The 21232-nt window shown below is 38.4% G+C and overlaps 2 protein-coding genes and 1 long non-coding RNA gene across 6 annotated transcripts in view; 2 read left to right on the plus strand and 1 right to left on the minus strand.

Moving 5' to 3' along the window:
• LOC149625024 (uncharacterized) overlaps nucleotides 1–20839 on the minus strand; it is a 29821-nt gene extending 8982 nt beyond the window's left edge. The window contains exon 1 of the long non-coding RNA XR_016374499.1: nucleotides 20756–20839. This is a non-coding gene — a long non-coding RNA (uncharacterized LOC149625024). The remainder of the gene's footprint in view (nucleotides 1–20755) is intronic.
• On the plus strand, nucleotides 25–16679 carry LOC149625026 (solute carrier family 35 member G1-like). 4 transcript variants are annotated; one of them, XM_089851789.1, is made up of 3 exons: nucleotides 25–226; nucleotides 1532–2079; nucleotides 2353–3945. In XM_089851789.1, the coding sequence occupies exons 2-3, from the start codon at nucleotides 1596–1598 to the stop codon at nucleotides 2913–2915; spliced, it is 1047 nt and encodes a 348-aa protein (XP_089707915.1). In that variant the 5' UTR covers nucleotides 25–226; nucleotides 1532–1595; the 3' UTR covers nucleotides 2916–3945. The 4 variants fall into 4 exon arrangements, with proteins under 4 accessions (XP_089707915.1, XP_089707914.1, XP_089707916.1 ...); XM_089851788.1 differs by lacking the exons at nucleotides 1532–2079; nucleotides 2353–3945 and adding an exon at nucleotides 14777–16679; XM_089851790.1 differs by having other exon boundaries at nucleotides 25–2079.
• Nucleotides 16681–20693, plus strand: LOC149625027 (transforming growth factor-beta-induced protein ig-h3-like). Its single transcript, XM_089851778.1, has 11 exons — nucleotides 16681–17543; nucleotides 18083–18181; nucleotides 18256–18320; nucleotides 18382–18530; nucleotides 18589–18765; nucleotides 18823–19123; nucleotides 19184–19393; nucleotides 19449–19765; nucleotides 19825–19961; nucleotides 20024–20189; nucleotides 20246–20693. The coding sequence occupies exons 1-11, from the start codon at nucleotides 17422–17424 to the stop codon at nucleotides 20531–20533; spliced, it is 2031 nt and encodes a 676-aa protein (XP_089707904.1). The 5' UTR covers nucleotides 16681–17421; the 3' UTR covers nucleotides 20534–20693.
• Nucleotides 20840–21232: the final 393 nt, after the last annotated feature.

Below are 21232 nucleotides of genomic sequence, written 5' to 3' on the forward strand. Positions count from 1 at the left end.
CATACAGTCACTTTGTAAGCCTTCTGAAATGGAGGCCCGAAGTCGAAAAATGCGTTGGAAAATTTCATAGAGGCCCCTTTACCAAAATGTATCAAAATATAGTTAATAATTATTCTTCCTTTTTAGTAGCGTTAATTATTTTAATGGGTAAATTTAAATTTAGTATTAATTATAATTTAATAGTCGTGGGAATTTAAAGGCGTCTACATTGACTGGGAATTTCAAGGTAAGCCAACATAAAAAAAATTTCCCGTTACTATGACCGCAGACTATATATAAATAGCCAAGCACGTGTTATAAGAGGAAAAAATTTATTGTATAATTTATACGTATAGCTTTTTTTTTTCAAAACATTTTCCTGTTACTATGAGGCGGTTGCTTTAAATAATTATGCCATTAAAGGTCTAGTTTAATTTCAACAAGAAAACATTTTTGGCAACAATTTTCACTGAATTAAAAATATGTCAAAATTTTTTATAACTATCGGTTTTAAGGAATTAAGGGATCGTGTGTCACACTGCTGCTTACGTTAATGATTAACGTAGGCAGCGATCACACTTGTGGCAGTATTTTCCAAAATATATTTTGCCAAATTCAAATTCAGTCGAATGTTTTTACTCATAAAAGTTATTTAAAAAATTTACCAAGAATTCAGGGAGCCCAGCCAAAAATTTAAATTCCTCATAGGAAAAATAGGAATGTTTTTCCGTAATTATAGGATTTTATAGGAGAAACAATGTGTTTTATTGGAAAATATAGGACTAAAAATTCTCATATACAGGGTGTTTTTGAAAAGTCCATCAATAATGAAGGAGCGTGTTTATTGGAATATTTTGAGTCGAAAATGTTCTATGACTATTTTCCGTCCGAGCCACTGTTTTCAAGTTGGAATTGGCGTAATTTACGTATGACCCCTTAAATTTAATTATAAAATTGAAATGCAACTGTAATTTAATTCAAATCATAACTCGAAAACAGTGGCTCGGACGGCGAAATGTCATAGAACATTTTCGACTCAAAATATCCCAATAAACACGCTCCTTCATTATTGATGGACTTTTCAGAAACACCCTGTATAATACTATTTTGGCTTAAACTATGTGGTAAAATCATCTAAAAAATAGCAAAATGGATTTTACTTTGAAAAGAGAAACGTAATTAAAATATAATATATAAAAATACCAAGCGAGCTCCGCCATTTCGGTATCTAGGCAAATGTGATCTAGAAAATAAGAGCTAAATTTAGTTAAATTTGATGCTAAACTTCGACTAAGTCAAAAATATACGATATCATAAGACCTTTCAGGAAATTATAGGATAATATGGGACAGGTTCATAAATATAGGATTCTATAGGAATTATAGGACCGCTGGGCTCCCTGTAGTAATAATAAGTAAATATAAACAAATTCCGCCAAGATGCTTTCCCATAGAATTAATGTGTATGGTTAAGAAAAAAAAACACGAACAGCATTGTCGCAGCTGTTTTCATAACACGAACACGCTTTGAGTCATTTAAATGTTTGAATCAGGACCGTAGACGACGAGCAAAAAACTCCGTACCAGTATTTAAAAGCATTCTAGTCAAGCAACAAAATGTCGGTTGTGACAATCGTACCAGTTGGCAAGTCCTCGGAGTCAATGACCATCATCGAAACTTTCCAATTAAGCGACATGATGCCCAAACCACGGAGCATCACGGGTAAAATACTCGTCAGTCCATTTTTGGGCGTGTACTGCGCTTTCGTGGCTTCCACCATTTCACCATTCACGTACTTAACGGCGGCCCTCATCACGGAGGTGAATCCGATGATGATTCTTTTGGTGCGTTCGGTTCAACAAATCGCCTTTTTCTACGTCATCGTCGCCAAGAACGGGAAGTTATCGAGTATCTTCGTCAAGGAAGAGTTTCTCTACGTTATCTGTCGGGCGGTATCGCAATCAATTTCCATGGCAACTTATTACTACGCCCAAACCAAACTGCCAACAGCGGATGTCTACGCTATCAGCTCCAGTTCGCCATTATTCGCCACCCTGGGCGGCTATATCTTCTTGAAGGAGAAGTTCGGAGTCGCCCAAGGTAATATTCTGATATTTTGGCACGTTTTTGGTTCGAGATTTTGGTTTGGCACGACTTTCTTTACGTAAATGGTTTCACACTTTTCCGTTGTTGTTGTTTGGTTTTGTTTTCATTTTGGTTCGATGGTTTTGCTGAAATTTTCATTTGCCTGGGTTGTGTTGTCAGCAATTAGACCTTGTATGGTTCCCACCATTAACATCCAGTTCCATGAACGTAGTTGGCCTTTATAGGCACGATGGCCAAAATCCTTCATAACTTAAATAATTATAAAAGGTGTTGGCGCTGTTGCCGTGGTAATTGGTGCGGTTTTCATATCAAAACCCAACTGGCTTTTCGGGGAGGTTGGCGGTAACTCAACGGAGGACGTCTTAAGCGGGACCACCTTGTCCGTCATATCCTGTCTCTTCCTCGCTTTCCAAATACTCTTCTCTCGTAAACTACAAATCACGGATACATCAGCCGTTGTCCTGGTCGACAGTTTCTTTTGCGCTTCCGGAACTCTGGCATGCCTCTTTTTCTACAACGACTTCCGGTATCCGAGTTGCGGTTATCCAATTATCCTGTGCCTAGTGGGAGGCGTAACCGCGATGATCACTAACGCCTTGACCGTCCACGCCGGCAAACTAATCAAAGCCGGACAACTTTCCGTCATTCGATCCAGTTCCATCTTCTTCACGTACATTTTTCAAATATGGATCCTGGGACTGATACCAACTTGGCACAGTGTCGTTGGAGCTTCTCTTATATTACTGTCCTTATTAGCAACCACCGTTAAATGCCGGAAAAAACCAAAAAGACTAACTAGAGTAGTTAAGATCGACGAAACTTTACTTTAAAAGATAGATAAGGCATTCGTGGTGACCTTGAACTCTACCTTCAAGGTCACGATGACGCCTTGACGTGATATTCTTGGATAATCGTTTGGAAATGTGATATAAGATTAAGATAATAATAAAAAAACTCAAACTGCGAGTGCCTGAAGCGATATAAAAAAAATTAGTAAGAGCCAAATGATAAGCGATTATATTCTAGGCAGCTTATAATTACATTTATACTTTTTTATGGGCAATGAAATGTTGCTTTAATTTATATATTTATTAAAATATTTAATAGTAACCCCAGTATTGTTTTGAACCGAATAAGTATATTCCTTTCATATACGTAATATCGACTACTCGACCCAAATAAAACCGCGGCAAAAGAAAAACCCATCGAAAATTATGTAAATTTATTACAAGTTAATTGAATCTCAACAACAAACTGGTGATAAGCGCCTGATACTCAGTATTAAAATATATTGAAATATTAGACGCTGTTTTGTACGCAAATTATCTCTGCTTTAGTGTTTAAAATATAAAAAAAAGTTCATCAACCCTAGATTAAATTAAATAAATTATTTACGCAAAATATTATCAAAATCGTGGTAAAGAGAGACCGAAAATGTCAAATTGATACATAAAATTACGACAATCATTTTGAGAAATCGTCTGTTTTTCTATTGATGTTAAATTATAATTCCCCATATCCAACCACAATTCCCTTGAAATTCTCGTTTAATGTAGAATAATTAAATTAATAAAAAATTATATAAAATTTAAATAATGGGCCAATATATTATTTCATAATTTTTTTTCCTTGATTATGATAGCTGTTATTCGTTTTTCCGCCCTAACAAGGAAAAAAAGAAAACAATTTATAGTTCGTACATTTATACGCGAACGCTGTATATTTTCATCAAAAGGTAGGGGGCGACTGAACTAAGCCTAACAACAGAGAAATCATTCACGTGTGAAACGCAAAAAGGGACGGACGTGAGTTTAGAATTCATTTTGTCGCTATGTGAAAAGTGCTTTGTGAAGAAACAGCTTTCATATTTATAAAAGTAAGAGTCATTAAATGTGTTTTTTATATTGTTGTTATTTTATTATTATTTTTTTTTCAATTACTCTGTAGCGAATTGTGTAACGGTCATAAGAAATAATAGATTAAATTTAACTAACATGTCAATCCACTACAAAAGTACGAAGGAAAAAGGATTAGGCTATCCGGGTTTTTCGCTACCTTACTCATTTCAGGAAGCGTAGGTAATATTAAGATAAAGTCAGTTTGTCTAGGGGATGATTTTATAGGAGGTAAGATAAATTAATTTAAGACGGTATTGAGAGTTACCAATAGGACGGTACCTTTTACTTTAGTCAAACAAACTAAAAATGTTGCTAAGGTCATGACCATACAAATTAATATACAAATTGGCATGCATGTTCTTAAGGAACATATTTAAATATAATAATAATGACACTAATAAAATAATATAATAACATAATAGTAAAATGAATAAAAGTCAACGTCACGTGATCATATTTGGCGGCGGCGGCGGTCGTCGCGCGCGGTGCTGAACACTGCGTCTGCGTAAAACCGATTATTTTAATCGTCCGAGCTCTTTTAATAGAGTCTTTTTGATGCGCGGTATTCGGCGCGGGAGATGAAGAGTTTTTATTAAATAACAACCATAGCGAACCGAAACATTGGCGAGTTGGTTTTTTGGCGATCTCGGTTATAAAGTTTAGACCTCAGTCCGGGACGTCCAGAGACCAGCTCTCCTCTTCAAAATCGTGGGTCTCTCTGTTCTATCTTTTATTCTCCCTCAAGTCTTTGGGACCCCGCGTCCCCGAGAGTAATATCGTCGTCTCTTTTCGAAGGCGCCACTTCCATGCCCTTAATGGGTTAAAAGGAAGTCATCGTTGCTCCTCTTTCATCTTTTTCTCTACCGCCGGTCGGATTGTCCTTTCCAAGAAAGTTCAGCTTTCTATAGGTAAAGCGCGCCCGCACACACACACACACACCGAATAGATTTTATCTTGGTCCTGCTACCAATTAGGCGGACCAAGCGCACCCGTACTATATACATATATACATATAAGCAACAATGCATTTACCAATTCTATTTTACTGGTACGTAGGTTAAAGGCAACTCTCAATACTTTTTAGTGAAATAAATGAATAAGAAAGATTGTCAAAATTCGTTCTAGGGAAGCTGGAGGGAGAACGCTTCTCGCTTTGAGTAAGGGAAAGATAAGGACTAATGACTTAAGGATATGGGTTTATGACTGTTGGGATTTGAAAGAGCGGTTTCGAACTTCTTTGGCCGAGAAAGTCCGAAATTGGTTTATCTACAAAATCTATCCGGAATAGAATTTTTGCAGGGAGGTAACAATTATATATTTTCGTGGAATTGACATGCCCACAAGCTTATTCTTAGAAATAGGAATTTTTAGCGTTACAATACCCCCCAAACTGGCTTCGAACGTCCTCGATCGAACTGATATTTTAACATTGAAAAATGAACTTTTAGTTTGATATTAACATTGATAAATTGACTTTGAGTTTGATATTAACATTTTAAAATACGAACATTGAAAAACTACTCTTTAGTGTGGTATAAACATTAAAAATCAACAGTAAGTTATGCGTATGGATTGAAAAAAAAATTGAACAGTAGGTTATACGCGTGTAATGAAAAAAAATTAACATTGGAGATATCTCAATATATACAAGTGCACTTTATAAAAAGAATTATTTCGAAATAACAACAAAATCGCGCCTAAAAATAATATTGTAACTGGTCCGTAAATCACACTTTAGATATGACCTTTCCAGTTACGGGATCCCTGGGTCGTAACACTCGACCTTTAAAAATTGGTTCCGAATCGTCAACCGGCTCATCTATGTCAGATTCTGCTTGGGACTTTGTTAAATCGGATACTAAATTGTCCACTGGTTTATCACTAACGGATTCCGCAGGGAGCGCTACAAAATTTTCGTCGTCTAGCTCACTATCATTAGTTACTGCCAGAGACGCATCAAAATCGCTATCCTGAAGGGTTAATTCCTTACGCTCTTTGAAAGGTTTTAGCTGAGAAATATGGTACGTTCCAAAGAGTAACTTTTTCGTCTCCATATTCTCTAATTTGTAAGTCCTAGAGCTTAGCTTTTTAGCTATTTTATAAGGGCCTTCATAATTTTCCGCAAGCTTACCAACAAAATTGGAAGCTGCGTTCGATAGGTGATGGGTTCGCTTAAGAACTAATTCTCCTTCGTCCAATTCAAAGTCTCTATGGCGTTTGTCATAGTTGGCTTTCTGCCTAACTTGAGCCTTTTTGATGTTATCGTACGCAATTTCCAAAGCTTTTTGTACTTTTGGAAAAAGGTTGAAACCATAGAACTGAGTGGCGTCATCACAATCAACTAAATCCGCAACCTGATTTTGAGGGGCAATTACATTACAGGCCGTTCGAATTTCGCGGCCGAACATTAACTCAGCGGGACTGAATCCCGTGGACTCATGAATTGCACTCCTTATTGCCATAGCGTATTGCTGTAGATATAAATCCCAATCCTGGTGATTATTTGTGACATAGGAGGCAATCATGGTCCCTAAAACTTGATTCGATCTTTCTACCGGGTTTTCTTGAGGGTGGTACAACGACGTATAGCGTTGCTTTATACCCAAGTTTTCGAAAACTCTGGCGAAAATCTTTGAAACAAAAACTTTACCATTATCACTAACAACCGTGGATGGTAATCCAAAACGTGTAAACACATCATCAATTAAATGTTTCACGATGGGTTTCGTGGTTGCTGACCGGAGGGGAAACACTTCGACCCATTTAGTCAGGAGACAGGTGATCACGAGGATATATTTATATCCCCGCTTACTACGACAATACGGGCCTTTTAAATCGATTGATATCGTGGAAAAGGGCTCCGTTACGTCACTACACTTCATCAGACCGGCAGGTAATTGTCTCGGTATTTTGTGTTTTTGACAGACCGAACAAGAGCCGCAGTATTTCATCACGTCTAGCGTGAGTCCTTCCCAGGTAAACTGGCTCTGAATACGTTTTATTGTTTTTCTTACACCAAAATGACCGGCTGATGGAATGTCGTGACTCAAATATAGAATCCGTGCTTTCAAAGCATCGGGAACAAAAATTTTGTAAGAGTCCCATCCGTGGGTACTCTTCTTAGTGTCGTAGTATAAAATGTCTTTTCTAATGTCGCACCGGGGGGCTGCCTTTTCTATATATTCCCGCAACTCTTTATTGTCGGGTAAATAACCTTGTCTTAAATAAATTAACAACGGACCTAATTTAGGGTCTTTAATTTGGGCACTAATAATCTCAGCATTATCATACAGAACTGGGCGACTATCAGGGTTACTGCCAGAAATGGTCGAAACTTGACCTGCGGGACTAAGGTTAGGGGGATCAGAATCTTCTGAGATTCTGGATAGAAAATCAGCGACAGCATTGTTCTTCCCGGGTACATGGTGTACATCAAAATTAAAAGATTGCAAATGGGCGTTCCACCTTGCGAACTTTCCCGTAGGGTCAGGTGCGGTGAGAAGCCATTTGAGCGCACTATGATCAGTATAAATATCAAATTTCGTGCCTTCTACGTAAGGTCGAAACGTGTCTATTCCAAACTTAATGGCTAAACACTCTTTTTCCGTCGTGGAATATTGTTTCTGAGTGTCATTAAGTGATTTGCTCGCGTATTGAATGACATGCTTTCTGCCATCAATAACTTGTGATAACACTGCACCCACGCCAACATTGGACGCGTCACAGTGGATAACGAAAGGGTATCTATAATCAGGCGAACTAAGAATGGGGGCTGATGTAAGATGGCGTTTCAGAGTATTGAAAGCGGATTCTTGAGCTTCTCCCCAACTCCAGGTAGTATTAATTTGTAATAAAGAATTAAGAGGGCTGGCTATTTTTGAAAAATCTTTAATAAATCTTCTATAATAGGACGCCATACCAAGAAATCTACGGAGTTGTTTAATATTTTTGGGGGTCGGATAATTGCTTATCGAATCCGTTTTCTCACTGTCTACTTTTATACCATCGTAACTAACTACATGGCCTAATACCCGACATTCCTGTCTACAAAATTGGGTCTTGGATGCTTTAACTGTTAAACCAGAACTTAAAATACGCTCAAAAACTTTTCCGAGAGTGTTTATATGAGTCTCGAAGTCGGATGAAGCGATGATCAAATCATCTAGATACGCGCATACGCCGGAATTAAACAAATCACCGAAAATATTGTTAACCATACGTTGGAAAGTAGCAGGGGCGTTGGACAGTCCAAACATTAACACTTTAGGTCTAAAAAGACCTCTGTGGGTAACAAAAGAAGCAATATCGCGGTGAGCCGCGTGTAAAGGGACCTGCCAGTAACCACTGCGCATATCCAACGTGGTTATGTATTTGGGTTTATGGAGAGATTCGAGGATATCGTCTATCCTAGGGAGAGGATAGGCGTCTTTGCGAGTAACGGAATTTAAATTTCGGTAGTCCTGGCATAAGCGAGGAGCACGAGGAGGTTTACAAATTAAAACGCTCGGAGCGGCCCACGGACTATCGGAGGGCTCAATTAAGTCTAACATTAACATTTCGTCGATTATTTTATCTATAATGGAGCGTTTTATAGGGGAGTATCTATAAGGGGGTGAAGCGAGAGGTAAGCTATTACCTACGTCTATATAATGTTCAACTTTATGGGTTTTACCGGGTATTAAAGAAAATATGGATTTATATTGGTTTACTAAGGAACTTAGTGTCGATTTCTTATCCGCATCTAATGGAGCTTCGTCGAGGGCCTTTGTTATGCCTTCTTCATCAATGTGAGCACTAAGATCGGGAGTGGATGACAAACTAAAAATACTGCCCTTACTGCCAAAAATGGGGGCAAAATCGATTTTATCCTTACTACTTTCTGGATACCAAAAATTATTTTGACCGAAGTCAACAATCATACCCACATTTCCTAAGAAATCCCGACCTAATATACATTGGTATGGAATATTGGAGACATAAGCGGCTTCGAAACTAACTTGTTTCCGGGGAATACAAAATGGAACTCTAACGGTACCCTGCGTGGCTAATAAGGTGGAATCTGGTTGAGCTAAAGCAAAATTTTTGTTGGTAGTTACAAAACCTTGTTGTTCTAATAGGGGTTTTAAATCGGTACGAATTAAAGTGTGAGTAGAACCATTATCAATTAAAGCTAGGCACGGGACAGAGCCTAAAAATATGTGTAAGAAATTTCGGTTTTCTGGCAAATCATTCGTTTTACCAGATGGCCCTGATGGCTCATTCCCCGTGCTAGTTTGTTTAGATTTTACATTTGTTGAGAGGGCGGCGCAGACGCGGCCGAGTTGGCACTTTCTACGTCGCCTCGATTTCCGTTTCCCGAAACCGGGGTTTGACCATTTAATATTAGCGGACAATAGGGGCGCACATGGCCAACTTCTCCGCAACCATGGCAAGTGACATTCGGGTTAAAATAGGGACCGGAATTAGGGGCCACTCGATTAACATTAGGATTACGGGAGCGATTGTTTACTTGGCCACTGGAATTATTTGTACGGTTCTGAAAATTATTTTGCCGATAATTATTACTATTATTATTGGGACCTGCATTATAATTCATAGATCTTCCCGTGGGAGGAATTGTCCGGCCGTTATAGCTACTAGGGCGACCCTGCGAAGAGCGATGGTTCGCCTGAGGGGATGGCCTATTGAAATTTCCACTATTGCCCTGGGCTAAACTTCTACTGGTAGGGGGGTTAGAGTCGCTTTGCTCGCGACCTTCCCTTCTTACAATTCTTTCGACGCCCATTGCGTCATCCAGTAGTTCACGAACACTGACATACTTGTCTTTAACAACTAAATGTTTTTGGATACTATCCCTTAGCCCAAATCGAATAACTTTAATTTGTTTTTCCTCCCTCATGGGTTTGTTTAATTGATTAAACAATTTTTGTAAGCTCTCGACATAATCGGAGACACTTTCTAGGGGCTTTTGCCTTTTATCATAAATTTTTCCTTTAATTATCTCGTCTTGCCCTTTTCTTTCAAATTTTGCTTTCAAACCCTCCTCAAATTGGGCAAAAGTTTCAAACGGTTCATTTTCTATAAAATAATCAAATGCTGGGCCGTGAAGAGCGGGGGCTATAAATTTTTGAAGAAAATATTGGTCTGTTACATCATGAGCGTAGCGCAATTGCTTAGCTCTCTTCAAAAATTCTTTAGGGCCCGAATCAGTCGGGTTCCCTGAATAAGACATAGGGGGCAACGGTGTTGAATAGACGATAGGGGCCATAACTTGGTTGGCGCCTGCTATTGAACCAGCATTTACTACCGTTGGTCCTTGAGATTGGGGAGTTAAGGAAGGGGCTTGCCCGCTTACATTATTTGGAACTACATTCAAATTAGTCGCGACACCCAAGGGGGGAGGATTAGAATTAATTTGTGGGGGTGTAGTCGCTTGAATTTGGTTCGAAAGACTATTTGTGACCAGCAAAGATTGGCGAGATGATGAGCTAGGGCATAGCGGCGGTGCCGGGGGGTTCGGTAATACTGCACCTACAACGCTAGGCGCAGGGGTACTCGAATTTTGAGTCTGAGCACCTAATAATTGCGTCAATAATAAATTAAGCCTTTGCTGTTCGGCCGCTTGTTGATTTAATTGGGCCATTATTAAATTTAATACGTCGCCAGGTATCGGATTAGTACCTGGGGCGTTATTCCCACTACCCGAAGGGGTAACGGTAACATTCGGGCTAGTACCACTCTGAGTACTATTACTAGTCATAATGGGGATAGTATTACTAACGGTTACCTGAGTATTAGTAGTAGTCGTAATAACAGGGTTAGGGGTTGCCTGGGAGACGTTTCCCGATACTGAAGTAATATTGGTTACGCTGCTAGAGGTGACCGGTGGGGTGACAGGTCTATTTCCTACGATTTGATTCGGACTCGTAGATCTGACAGGGGAATTATTCCTGGAAGAGGGGTTACTACGCGCTACGAAAGCCATATCAACTAATTGTCTATTTCTATAACGCTCACTGCGAGATTCCTTGCACAATAATGTGTCTTCTTTGCTAAATCTAGAGTAGGGATTCGTTTCACTCATTAGGCGAGTTTACCATAAAATAATAATAAAATTACGATCTAGCAGAGGGTGCATAGAGACCAGAGACGTTCAATAAAACCAATTATAAAATACTATTAACTTCCTTGCAAAATTGTCAATCTACAACAGTATCCTGGAAATGCCAAAATGAAAACCAACCAATCAACGAACAAACTAATAAAAATAACACATGGCACCCTGAATATATTGAGATTTTTTTTAATTTTTTTAATTTAGCTTCATAAGTATTTAATTCTTAGTTTAATTAACATTAAATCCCGGACGGACCCCCAGTTTGTAGCGAATTGTGTAACGGTCATAAGAAATAATAGATTAAATTTAACTAACATGTCAATCCACTACAAAAGTACGAAGGAAAAAGGATTAGGCTATCCGGGTTTTTCGCTACCTTACTCATTTCAGGAAGCGTAGGTAATATTAAGATAAAGTCAGTTTGTCTAGGGGATGATTTTATAGGAGGTAAGATAAATTAATTTAAGACGGTATTGAGAGTTACCAATAGGACGGTACCTTTTACTTTAGTCAAACAAACTAAAAATGTTGCTAAGGTCATGACCATACAAATTAATATACAAATTGGCATGCATGTTCTTAAGGAACATATTTAAATATAATAATAATGACACTAATAAAATAATATAATAACATAATAGTAAAATGAATAAAAGTCAACGTCACGTGATCATATTTGGCGGCGGCGGCGGTCGTCGCGCGCGGTGCTGAACACTGCGTCTGCGTAAAACCGATTATTTTAATCGTCCGAGCTCTTTTAATAGAGTCTTTTTGATGCGCGGTATTCGGCGCGGGAGATGAAGAGTTTTTATTAAATAACAACCATAGCGAACCGAAACATTGGCGAGTTGGTTTTTTGGCGATCTCGGTTATAAAGTTTAGACCTCAGTCCGGGACGTCCAGAGACCAGCTCTCCTCTTCAAAATCGTGGGTCTCTCTGTTCTATCTTTTATTCTCCCTCAAGTCTTTGGGACCCCGCGTCCCCGAGAGTAATATCGTCGTCTCTTTTCGAAGGCGCCACTTCCATGCCCTTAATGGGTTAAAAGGAAGTCATCGTTGCTCCTCTTTCATCTTTTTCTCTACCGCCGGTCGGATTGTCCTTTCCAAGAAAGTTCAGCTTTCTATAGGTAAAGCGCGCCCGCACACACACACACACACCGAATAGATTTTATCTTGGTCCTGCTACCAATTAGGCGGACCAAGCGCACCCGTACTATATACATATATACATATAAGCAACAATGCATTTACCAATTCTATTTTACTGGTACGTAGGTTAAAGGCAACTCTCAATACTTTTTAGTGAAATAAATGAATAAGAAAGATTGTCAAAATTCGTTCTAGGGAAGCTGGAGGGAGAACGCTTCTCGCTTTGAGTAAGGGAAAGATAAGGACTAATGACTTAAGGATATGGGTTTATGACTGTTGGGATTTGAAAGAGCGGTTTCGAACTTCTTTGGCCGAGAAAGTCCGAAATTGGTTTATCTACAAAATCTATCCGGAATAGAATTTTTGCAGGGAGGTAACAATTATATATTTTCGTGGAATTGACATGCCCACAAGCTTATTCTTAGAAATAGGAATTTTTAGCGTTACAACTCTCATGGCCTCATTACTTTTAAACCTTATGTTCGTTGATCCCATCAGTTCAAAAAGTGTCACGAATTAAACTAAGTAATAGTAATAAACACCAACTGTCATTAAATCTAACCACGATGGAACGCATAATTGATGGGAAACATTATACAGGGTTCATACAAACCTGGAAAACAGGGAAAATCAGGGACATGAATAGTTGACAAAAACCTCAGGGAAAACTCAGGGAAATTTAGAATTTTTAGTAAAATTCAGAGAAATCAGGGAAATTTGCGTCAAACAGGGGCCGAGTAATTAAGCAAATTGTTCATGAACATACCCTCCATAGGATTAACATTACAGTATACTTTGGAGGCTCATAACTCTGGTTATATTAGAGATACGGGGATGCCCTTTGATTATGTTAAGATTTGCTTCATAGGATACTCCATATACGGGAAAAACCTGGAAAACCCAGGAAAGTAAATCTCAGGGAAATTTGTTTTCCAAAAGTTGTTTGAACCCTGATTATAGTTAAAGCGATACAAAGCCATAGTTTAATTATTAATTATTGCCTCAAGTTAAAACCTTAGCGGTTGTACGTTTAAAATAAAAATACTTCGTTTCTAGTGGTAGAATATAAAACTGTTAAGTTCAAATTTGGTATGAGTATAAAAAAAAACCAGAAAATATACATTTATACGAAACTACTATTACATGACAAAATACAACCTTTCTCTATTACATCTGCATTCTAGAACGCAATAAAATACTTCCCAACTGTTGAAAGTATATTTATCTTAAAAATACAACAAAAACGCTTCATCATGGCACTTCAACAATTACATAGAGGTTCAGAAAACTTTACCAGCATTGAAACGAAATAACGTAAAACTGCCCAGAATGTGGCTAATCATTAATCCTGCCTACATGTACTTAAAAATGTACTGTTCTAAAAATTATATTTTCGTGCACGAAACCCTCCTTATTTTTAAAAACTGAGAGCCTCATCTTGTACACTACGATGTGGCTAAAAACCAGCAACAGTTCCCTAAAAAAACCGAGGGAGATTTAGGCGTTTAAGAAACAAGATTCCCAACTTCCTTAAGGCAAGCAGATTACAGACAACCCCATCAACTTAGCTCTTTAAAATGTAAAAGTATTATGGCTATAATTACAAGTACGTGTCTGTGGCGAAATAATTAACTACACGAACACAAAAAGTACCAATCTTGAAGGTCAAGTTCCAGACGTTTCAGTAAAGAAACTTTACGTGACCACTATCTTAAAAGGTCCTCAAATACAAATATACTATGACACTATCCCTTCAAATAATTGGCCCCAAACATACGCAATTTATATTTATATATACATTTTTTTTTATTATTATCAGCCATAGCCTTCAGCCCCACGAGTTATAATCTTATAATACGATATGGTTTTTTTCGAACCATGACTTCTATTCATTTATAATATTGAGAGAGATAGTGATAGTATACTGTTCCTTTGAATACAAGTCTTAAAATATATTACATAAAAAAAACGCCTTGAGTTTTCATTGCATTTCGTTCCATTCGAAAACCGGGCTCCGTTGAATTAACATACAGAAGAATGGGAAAAAATATTCCTTTAGTATAGCCTTTGCTATTTACGCCTGGAAGTTTGTTTGATTTACGAGGAAATGCTATTTCTTATAAAGGAATTAATTCTGGTGGTCTAAGCCACAGTGGTATGTACGTGTTTCATTTATAATCTACTGATATTATAAAAAAATAAGTGGGTCATTCGCTTTCTCCGATTTATAAACTATACACAAGTCAATGTAGGTTGAAGGCTACAGTCGCTTATAAGGGTTTTGCACGCACGATGTTGTTACATTGCCCTGACGAAGGTTGAAAGTTCGGTAATTTATTGTTTGAACAAGCGTCGCGTCGTTCTAATTCCGGGCAAGGTTTAATTACTTTTATAAAATAAAAAAAAAGGTTAACCCACGCGCATTCGTCGTTGTTTACGTAACGAATCAGTAAGAGGCTGAGCACGTCTTCTTCGTTGATTTTTTTATCAGAAAATGTAGCGTTTTATTTGAAATATATCTCTCTAGGTAGTCCTACAAAATGGAGGGTCAACCGTCAGAGAAAGAGGTTCGAACAGGATGCGTCCAAAGTATTTACAAGAGTAAATTCCTGGGGGTGTACTGCGCCTTCCTATCTTCAGCCGGGTCACCTTTGCACTTGCTAACCGCTGCCATGATTCAAGACATCTCAACGCCAATGATTCTCCTTGTTCGTTCCCTGGAACACTTTGTTGTCTTCACAATTATCGTGGTGCTAACGTGGACGACCATAGGTGATGCTTGGGTTCGTGGCGAAGTAGCCATCAATATCGGGCACGGATTGGCCTCGGCGGCTTCCTTGTTCTTTGTCTACTACGCCTTGGGTTTCTTACCCAGCGCGGACGTTTACGTCATTAGTTGCGCCACGCCCATTTTCTCTACAGTCGCGGCGTATTTTGTGCTGAAAGAAAAGTTTGGATTCGTGCAAGGTCTCAGCGCGATTACCGTGGCTGTTGGTGCGGTTATCATAACAAAACCCACGTGGCTGTTCGGTAAGGGTCATAACCGCGAAGGTGCTTGGATCGGGACCTTATTGGCGATTTGCTCCTGCATTTTTACGACAATTCAAGCGTTATCAGTGAGGAAGCTTCAAAAAACACCAACGGGAATAGTTATAATATTCGCCGCGATTGTCTTCACTATTGTCTCAGTCTTGTTAATGGTTATGTCTAGCGATTACCGTCTACCCCATTGCGGTAGGGACTCTCTATTACTATTACTTGGTGGCGCGTGTCAAATCATCACAAACGCCCTTCAAGTTTTCGCCGGTAAGCTAGTCAAGGCGGGCAGGTTAAGCGTCATTAAAACCAGCTCCGTCCTCTTCACTTACATCTTCCAAGTCATGTTGGTAGGTGAAATACCAACGTGGCATAGTTTACTGGGTGCCACTTTGATTTTAGTGTCCGTTTTATTAACTACCTTGAAAAAGTGCGATTTTTGCGATTCGTGCTTAGTTGGGCCAGCCAAAAGATTCAGGTCCAAAGAGACACGGGATACGTCGGAAGCAAAAACAAGCCAGAAGTATATAGTAGCTGATACGGTTGTCAAGAGGAATATAACGAAAAAGAACGAGTTGAAGGAAGAGGAACTTGAACGGTTAGACGAGACAATTGTTTAGAGATTATTAAGTATCAGTCATCATTTTGTTTTAAAACAACATTATCACGTGAAAGAACGTGTATACAATGGCAAATTCCGCATTGTGTTGTCAACGTTGAAGCCCATTATTTATGCTTAATATTTAAGTCTGTAAGGTTTGTTTGTAAGACCCCGGTTTAGTTTACTTTTACTTTAAAACCTTAATTATTACAACAGAGTTTGTTTATTTTGTTATCAATTTAAGGAATATCTAAATGTGATTAATATTACCGGTGAGATATTTAAATATAACTACTTAACCTTAATATTAACTAACACGAATTAACGTCACTTATTTACGAATTGTAACCTATTTGTTTTTAAACAGTAAACAGATAAATATATAAATATTAAAATAAGTAAAATATAGCTGAAAACTTCCAAAGCAGAGAAAGTACTGTATAATTTTTGTCAGGAAATATATTGTTCGGTTAATATAAATCTCTAAAATATACTAGTCAGTAATAACCCATATACAAAAGGTTAATAAATACATCCGCGGCTATTGTACATACATGTATTTTACGAAGCTGATATGTCGAAAGTAAAAAAGCGACTAGGTTCAGTATTAAAGTCTATTTTAATTACTAATTGCAATTTCCTTAATTAATTTAGGAAACGAAATCGTAGCTATCATCTTATAAAGTTTATCATCCTTGGGTGGGAGGCGGGAAGAGCCACGAAGGTCATAAATTAATCTAAATTAATTTGGAGATGTCGTATTGCCTTGAGTTTAATTTAAGAGATTAAATAGATAGTGTAATTTAGAAAAACGTTACGCAATGCCTCTAGATATGTACGTATACTGAATTTAAGCTCAAACCATACGATAATTAATATAATTATCTCTCTTCCCACAACTCTATACGAAACGCTAACTTGTTGAAGAGGGAAAATTGGTCGGTCCTAACCCTGTGTTTCCGAAAATAAATGACAAGTAGTTGGAAGTAGGAAAGAAAGAGTCAAAAATTTAATTGATCATTTTGAAACAAGTAGTTCTAAGTTTCTGTCAAATCCTGGCCTCACTAAAATATAGGCTAGATTTTATTTATATTTAAAATACCAGAACCAGGGAAGTGAAACTTCCATAAGCCACCTCGTAACCGGCAAATACCCAAGGAGATAGACATCAATGCTTAACCAGCTATTTCAACCACTAGACAAATAAGACCTAAAGACATTCATTACTAACTTGACAGGGCCTTGGGATTTGGAAACGCTAAAAGTTAAGAGGGAAAAATAGCAAATGGCACCACCACTCCTCCCAATTACCCTTCCGCCTTAGTTCCTCCTTGTACTTGGTCGGCATTTACAAATGAAGCGTAAGAAAAGAAAAGAAAAACACTCGTGTCCTCCCCTCGAAATAACTCCTACGACTTTTTAACTCGGGTATTTCGGGAACTAAGAAGCCAATTTCTGGCTCGCTATCTTTGGGACTTCGGAAGAAGAAAGTTAGTCAGTCAGTCAGTGGTAGAAAGAGACTGGCTCTTGTCTGTATGATGGTTAAACGCGGCGCAATATTTGTAGTGTTTTTATTGGTGTGTTGTTTCGCCAATTCATCATGGGCTGAGCGTCGTCGAATACCCGATTGGCAAATTAAGATTGCGCAGAAACAAGGGTAAGTATAACGTTATTCTATGTCGTCATAATGTTAAGTAACGTTTATGGTATCGAATTTGGACATAAAACTTGAGAAACGAGTGTTATTGCAACGGTCCAATAAACAGTGGTTCCAACTAGCGCTTTTAGGTGCTAAAATATCTGCTTAGTTTTTATTCATCTCAACCTGTCGTACAGAACTGACTTAGCCACTTTACGTTAGTTCCAAAAAAACGCTGCACAAATAAATTTTATCGAATACCCATTTAGCATCCATAAAAATAGTGGAAATATTGCCAAAAAGCTTAAAACTCCAAACCCATTTTTCAAACTTAAAACACCAACCTTCAAAATTTACAAGGGAATAAGGCATTGACCCCCTCATAAGTTAACGGTTAAATTCTACCAAAGCAAATTAGTTTCGCCTCCTAATTGCGAGTGCCTTTCAATTACACCCTGTAATTGCGGAAGGCCCCCTAATTTTCGGAATTACTGCGGAAACCCATCCATATCAAGCCTAAAAAAATTAAGAGAAAGTAATGAGTATCATAATTTTAGGCCAAACACATGCGCTGTGGAAGAAATCCCAGGAACCAATAAAAAATACTGGACCGAATGCAAATACTGGAGCAACAGAGAAATATGCGGAGTCAAAACGTAGGTTGGGCTTCAGGATTAGTTTATTATAAAATATATTTATATCAATTCGCCACACTATGAAAACGTAATAGGGTCATCAGATACGAATGCTGCGAAGGTTACCAACAGATAAAAGGGAAACACGGATGTACTGGAGGTGCGATCTACTTGTACGCTATCCTTGAACCTTTAATTTCTAAACCGCGCTTCGTTTGCAGTGAAACCCATGGTTGATATTTTGGAAACGGCCCGGAATTTGGGCGCCACAAGTTTCGTGGACTTTTTAATTCAAACAGGAATAGCTGAGAGAGTAAAGGAGGAAGGTGGAGCTCATACCATTTTCGCTCCCACCAATGAAGCGTTTAAAGTATGATTAATTAACGCGATTAATGCAAAATTTAAACTCAAATGTATTCGATCCGCAGAACATGGAGATGATTCACCAAGAAATCTTCAACCACAGTCTAAGAGATTTCAATTCCTCCCCATTACTTTACCACATTGTACCAAGACGAATTCATTCAAAAGACTTCGGAGCTAATTACATGGCGGACACGCTGTTGGGAGGTCCGCAACTTCGCATCAATAGATACGCCAATGGCGTAAGAAACTTTGAAAAGACATCCAAAGACCCAGAATAACTTCAACTATAATTACAGATGATGTCGGTTAACTGCGCACCCATCATTCGTAAAGACCAAGAGGCCCTTGATGGTATAGTCCACCTACTCGATCAGGTCCTACTACCTCCAGCCAGTGAGAGTTTTACAAGTGCCCCAGAAATGATATTTTACGATGGTCGATTCAGAGAGCTTTCCCGGGCGTTGCTACAATCTAATTTGGTCAATGAGCTTAGATCCCAAGGACCTTTCACCATTTTCGCACCATTCGACGAGGCATTTCAGAAATTGACCCCTAATGACTTGAAGAAAATCACCGACAATCCTCAAGCCCAATTAGGTACTTTATTACGAGACATTTATGACAATGATCCTAAGTGATATGCATGTATTTTTACAGCGTTGTTAAAGAACCACATTGTACACCATCCAATTTGTCCCACGGCCATCATAGACAGTCATAAAATGAAAACATTAGGCGGTGAACGTTTACACTTCTCTTGCAATGGATCAAGTATGATGGTCAATGGCGTACGCATGCCCGGTGAAACTATACTGGCTAAAAACGGACTGGTAGTTGTGGTCAATGACCTCCTCATACCCGACGAAGGTAATTTACTAATTACCTTAGATAAAAACACTTTAATAATCCGGGGACTCGATAGTTAAAAGCGTGGTTGACATTGCGAAAGACCGAAGTTACTTGAGCAAATTCAACGAAATAGCTAAACTAGGATCTCTGGATGAACTTATCAAGGTGACGGACAACGGTCAAATAACCATTTTTGCACCAACCGACGCGGCTTTTGAAGAAGTCTCAGCGAAAGAAATGGAAGCCCTGAAAAAGAACCCGGAAGCAGCCAGGAGTTTACTCAATTACCATACGGTACACGGTAGAGTTACCAAGGACACGATGACGGATAACCAGAGAGTGGACAATCTTAATAAGCAATCTATACTTAGGTTGAAAGTTTATCGAAAGGTTAGTGAACTATTCGAATATTCAAAGTGTGGGTGCCAAGAAAATAATAATAATTTCAGGCGACTGGAGTTGAAAACGCAATTATTAAAGAAGGAGACATCGTAGGCATGGATGGTATTTTGCACGTCATTGACAAAGTTATGTTTCCTCCCGATTTCAGTACTTTGGAAATGTTCAGAAAAGATAGAAATTTTAGGTATAAATACGGCGGTAAACGGTCCAGGACATGAATTATATTTTGAGAATATATTTTTCCAGTTTATTTTCTGACGCTATAAATCGAGTCAAAGAAACGGATCCTAATTTCCTAAACGTTTTTGAAAACGATTCGATCACCATTTTTGCCCCTAACGATTACGCTTTCCAACAAATGGACGAACAGGCATTCGCTAACTTGATGGAAAATCGCAACCAACTTAAACAGGTTATCAAAAGAAATATACCAGATTTTTGATAACTTCTAACCATAATTAACTTCAGGTTTTACAAAATCACGTGGTGGACAACATGATTTCGTCCGGTTCCTTCCAATCCCGCTTGGTTTACAAAGTTAACACGGAAAATGAACCGGTAAAAGTTCAGAAACGACACGAGGGAGATTTAATGGTCAACAACGCGCACGTGGTCAAGCAGGACATATTGACCAAGGACGGAATTGTCCACTGCATTGATAAGGTACTCCTGCCCCAAGGGGAAGCCCAACCTAACAGATACAGAGATTCCAGAAAGAGAAGGTGGTCTAGGAAGCGTCATACCAAAGGACATTAATCACGTTTTTTTTCGTTAAAAATGTCCTCTCTCAGTACTTTCGAGTTTCGAGGTGGTAGTCCATAATGTGTAGTTTTTGTCGTCAATGTTATTATCATGTTATTATATGAGTCGCTTTTAAGTTATTTTCTGAATCGAAATAAAATTTGAGTAATTTCGGCTCTCTGCTTTATGATTGAATCAGGGTTTACGGGAGGATATCAAGGGGTAACACTACTTTACCATTAACTTCAGTTCCACGTTGTCCAGCCAAATGCATGCAACAATCTCCCTCTGCCCCAAAAGAAATCATAACTTACAGGTTTCATGGACATGGACAGAGTGATGATATGAAACAGTTGCGTTGGCATTTGAGTTAGAAAGTCAATGAAATCTCACTCAAAAAACGTGAAAAGATGACCCATAAGTTCATGTAAAGTCATTAGAAATACGCGAAAACAGAACACGAAACTTTTTGTAAAGTCACTAGAAGAACGCGAGAACTCGACAAGTGTTCCATCCATGATACGTAGCCTACGTTAATCAAGGCCTGTGCGTGGTAGTTTCAAAGGGGGCGACTTTAAAGAAACGCGACTTCTTATTTTATCCCTATTTTACCGCGAGATGGCATTGATAGCTGGACCGAAATGCGCATGAAAATGAGTATTTAAAATTCTAAGCGCGCGAAAATGAACATTTCAAATTCCAAGAGCGAGAAAA

The sequence above is a fragment of the Phalangium opilio genome, unplaced genomic scaffold (genome assembly GCF_054372755.1).
Source record: "Phalangium opilio isolate 3A_F unplaced genomic scaffold, DU_Popi_V2 ptg000105l_1, whole genome shotgun sequence".
Lineage (NCBI taxonomy): Eukaryota > Metazoa > Arthropoda > Arachnida > Opiliones > Phalangiidae > Phalangium > Phalangium opilio.

Coding starts and splice junctions, on each gene's coding strand:
- LOC149625027 (XM_089851778.1), top strand. CDS start 17,422: ATGATGGTTAAACGCGGCGCAATATTTGTAGTGTTTTTATTGGTGTGT. Junction 17,544..18,082: donor AAGATTGCGCAGAAACAAGG/GTAAGTATAACG, acceptor TCATAATTTTAG/GCCAAACACATGCGCTGTGG. Junction 18,766..18,822: donor TCAATAGATACGCCAATGGC/GTAAGAAACTTT, acceptor CTATAATTACAG/ATGATGTCGGTTAACTGCGC.
- LOC149625026 (XM_089851788.1), top strand. CDS start 14,790: ATGGAGGGTCAACCGTCAGAGAAAGAGGTTCGAACAGGATGCGTCCAA.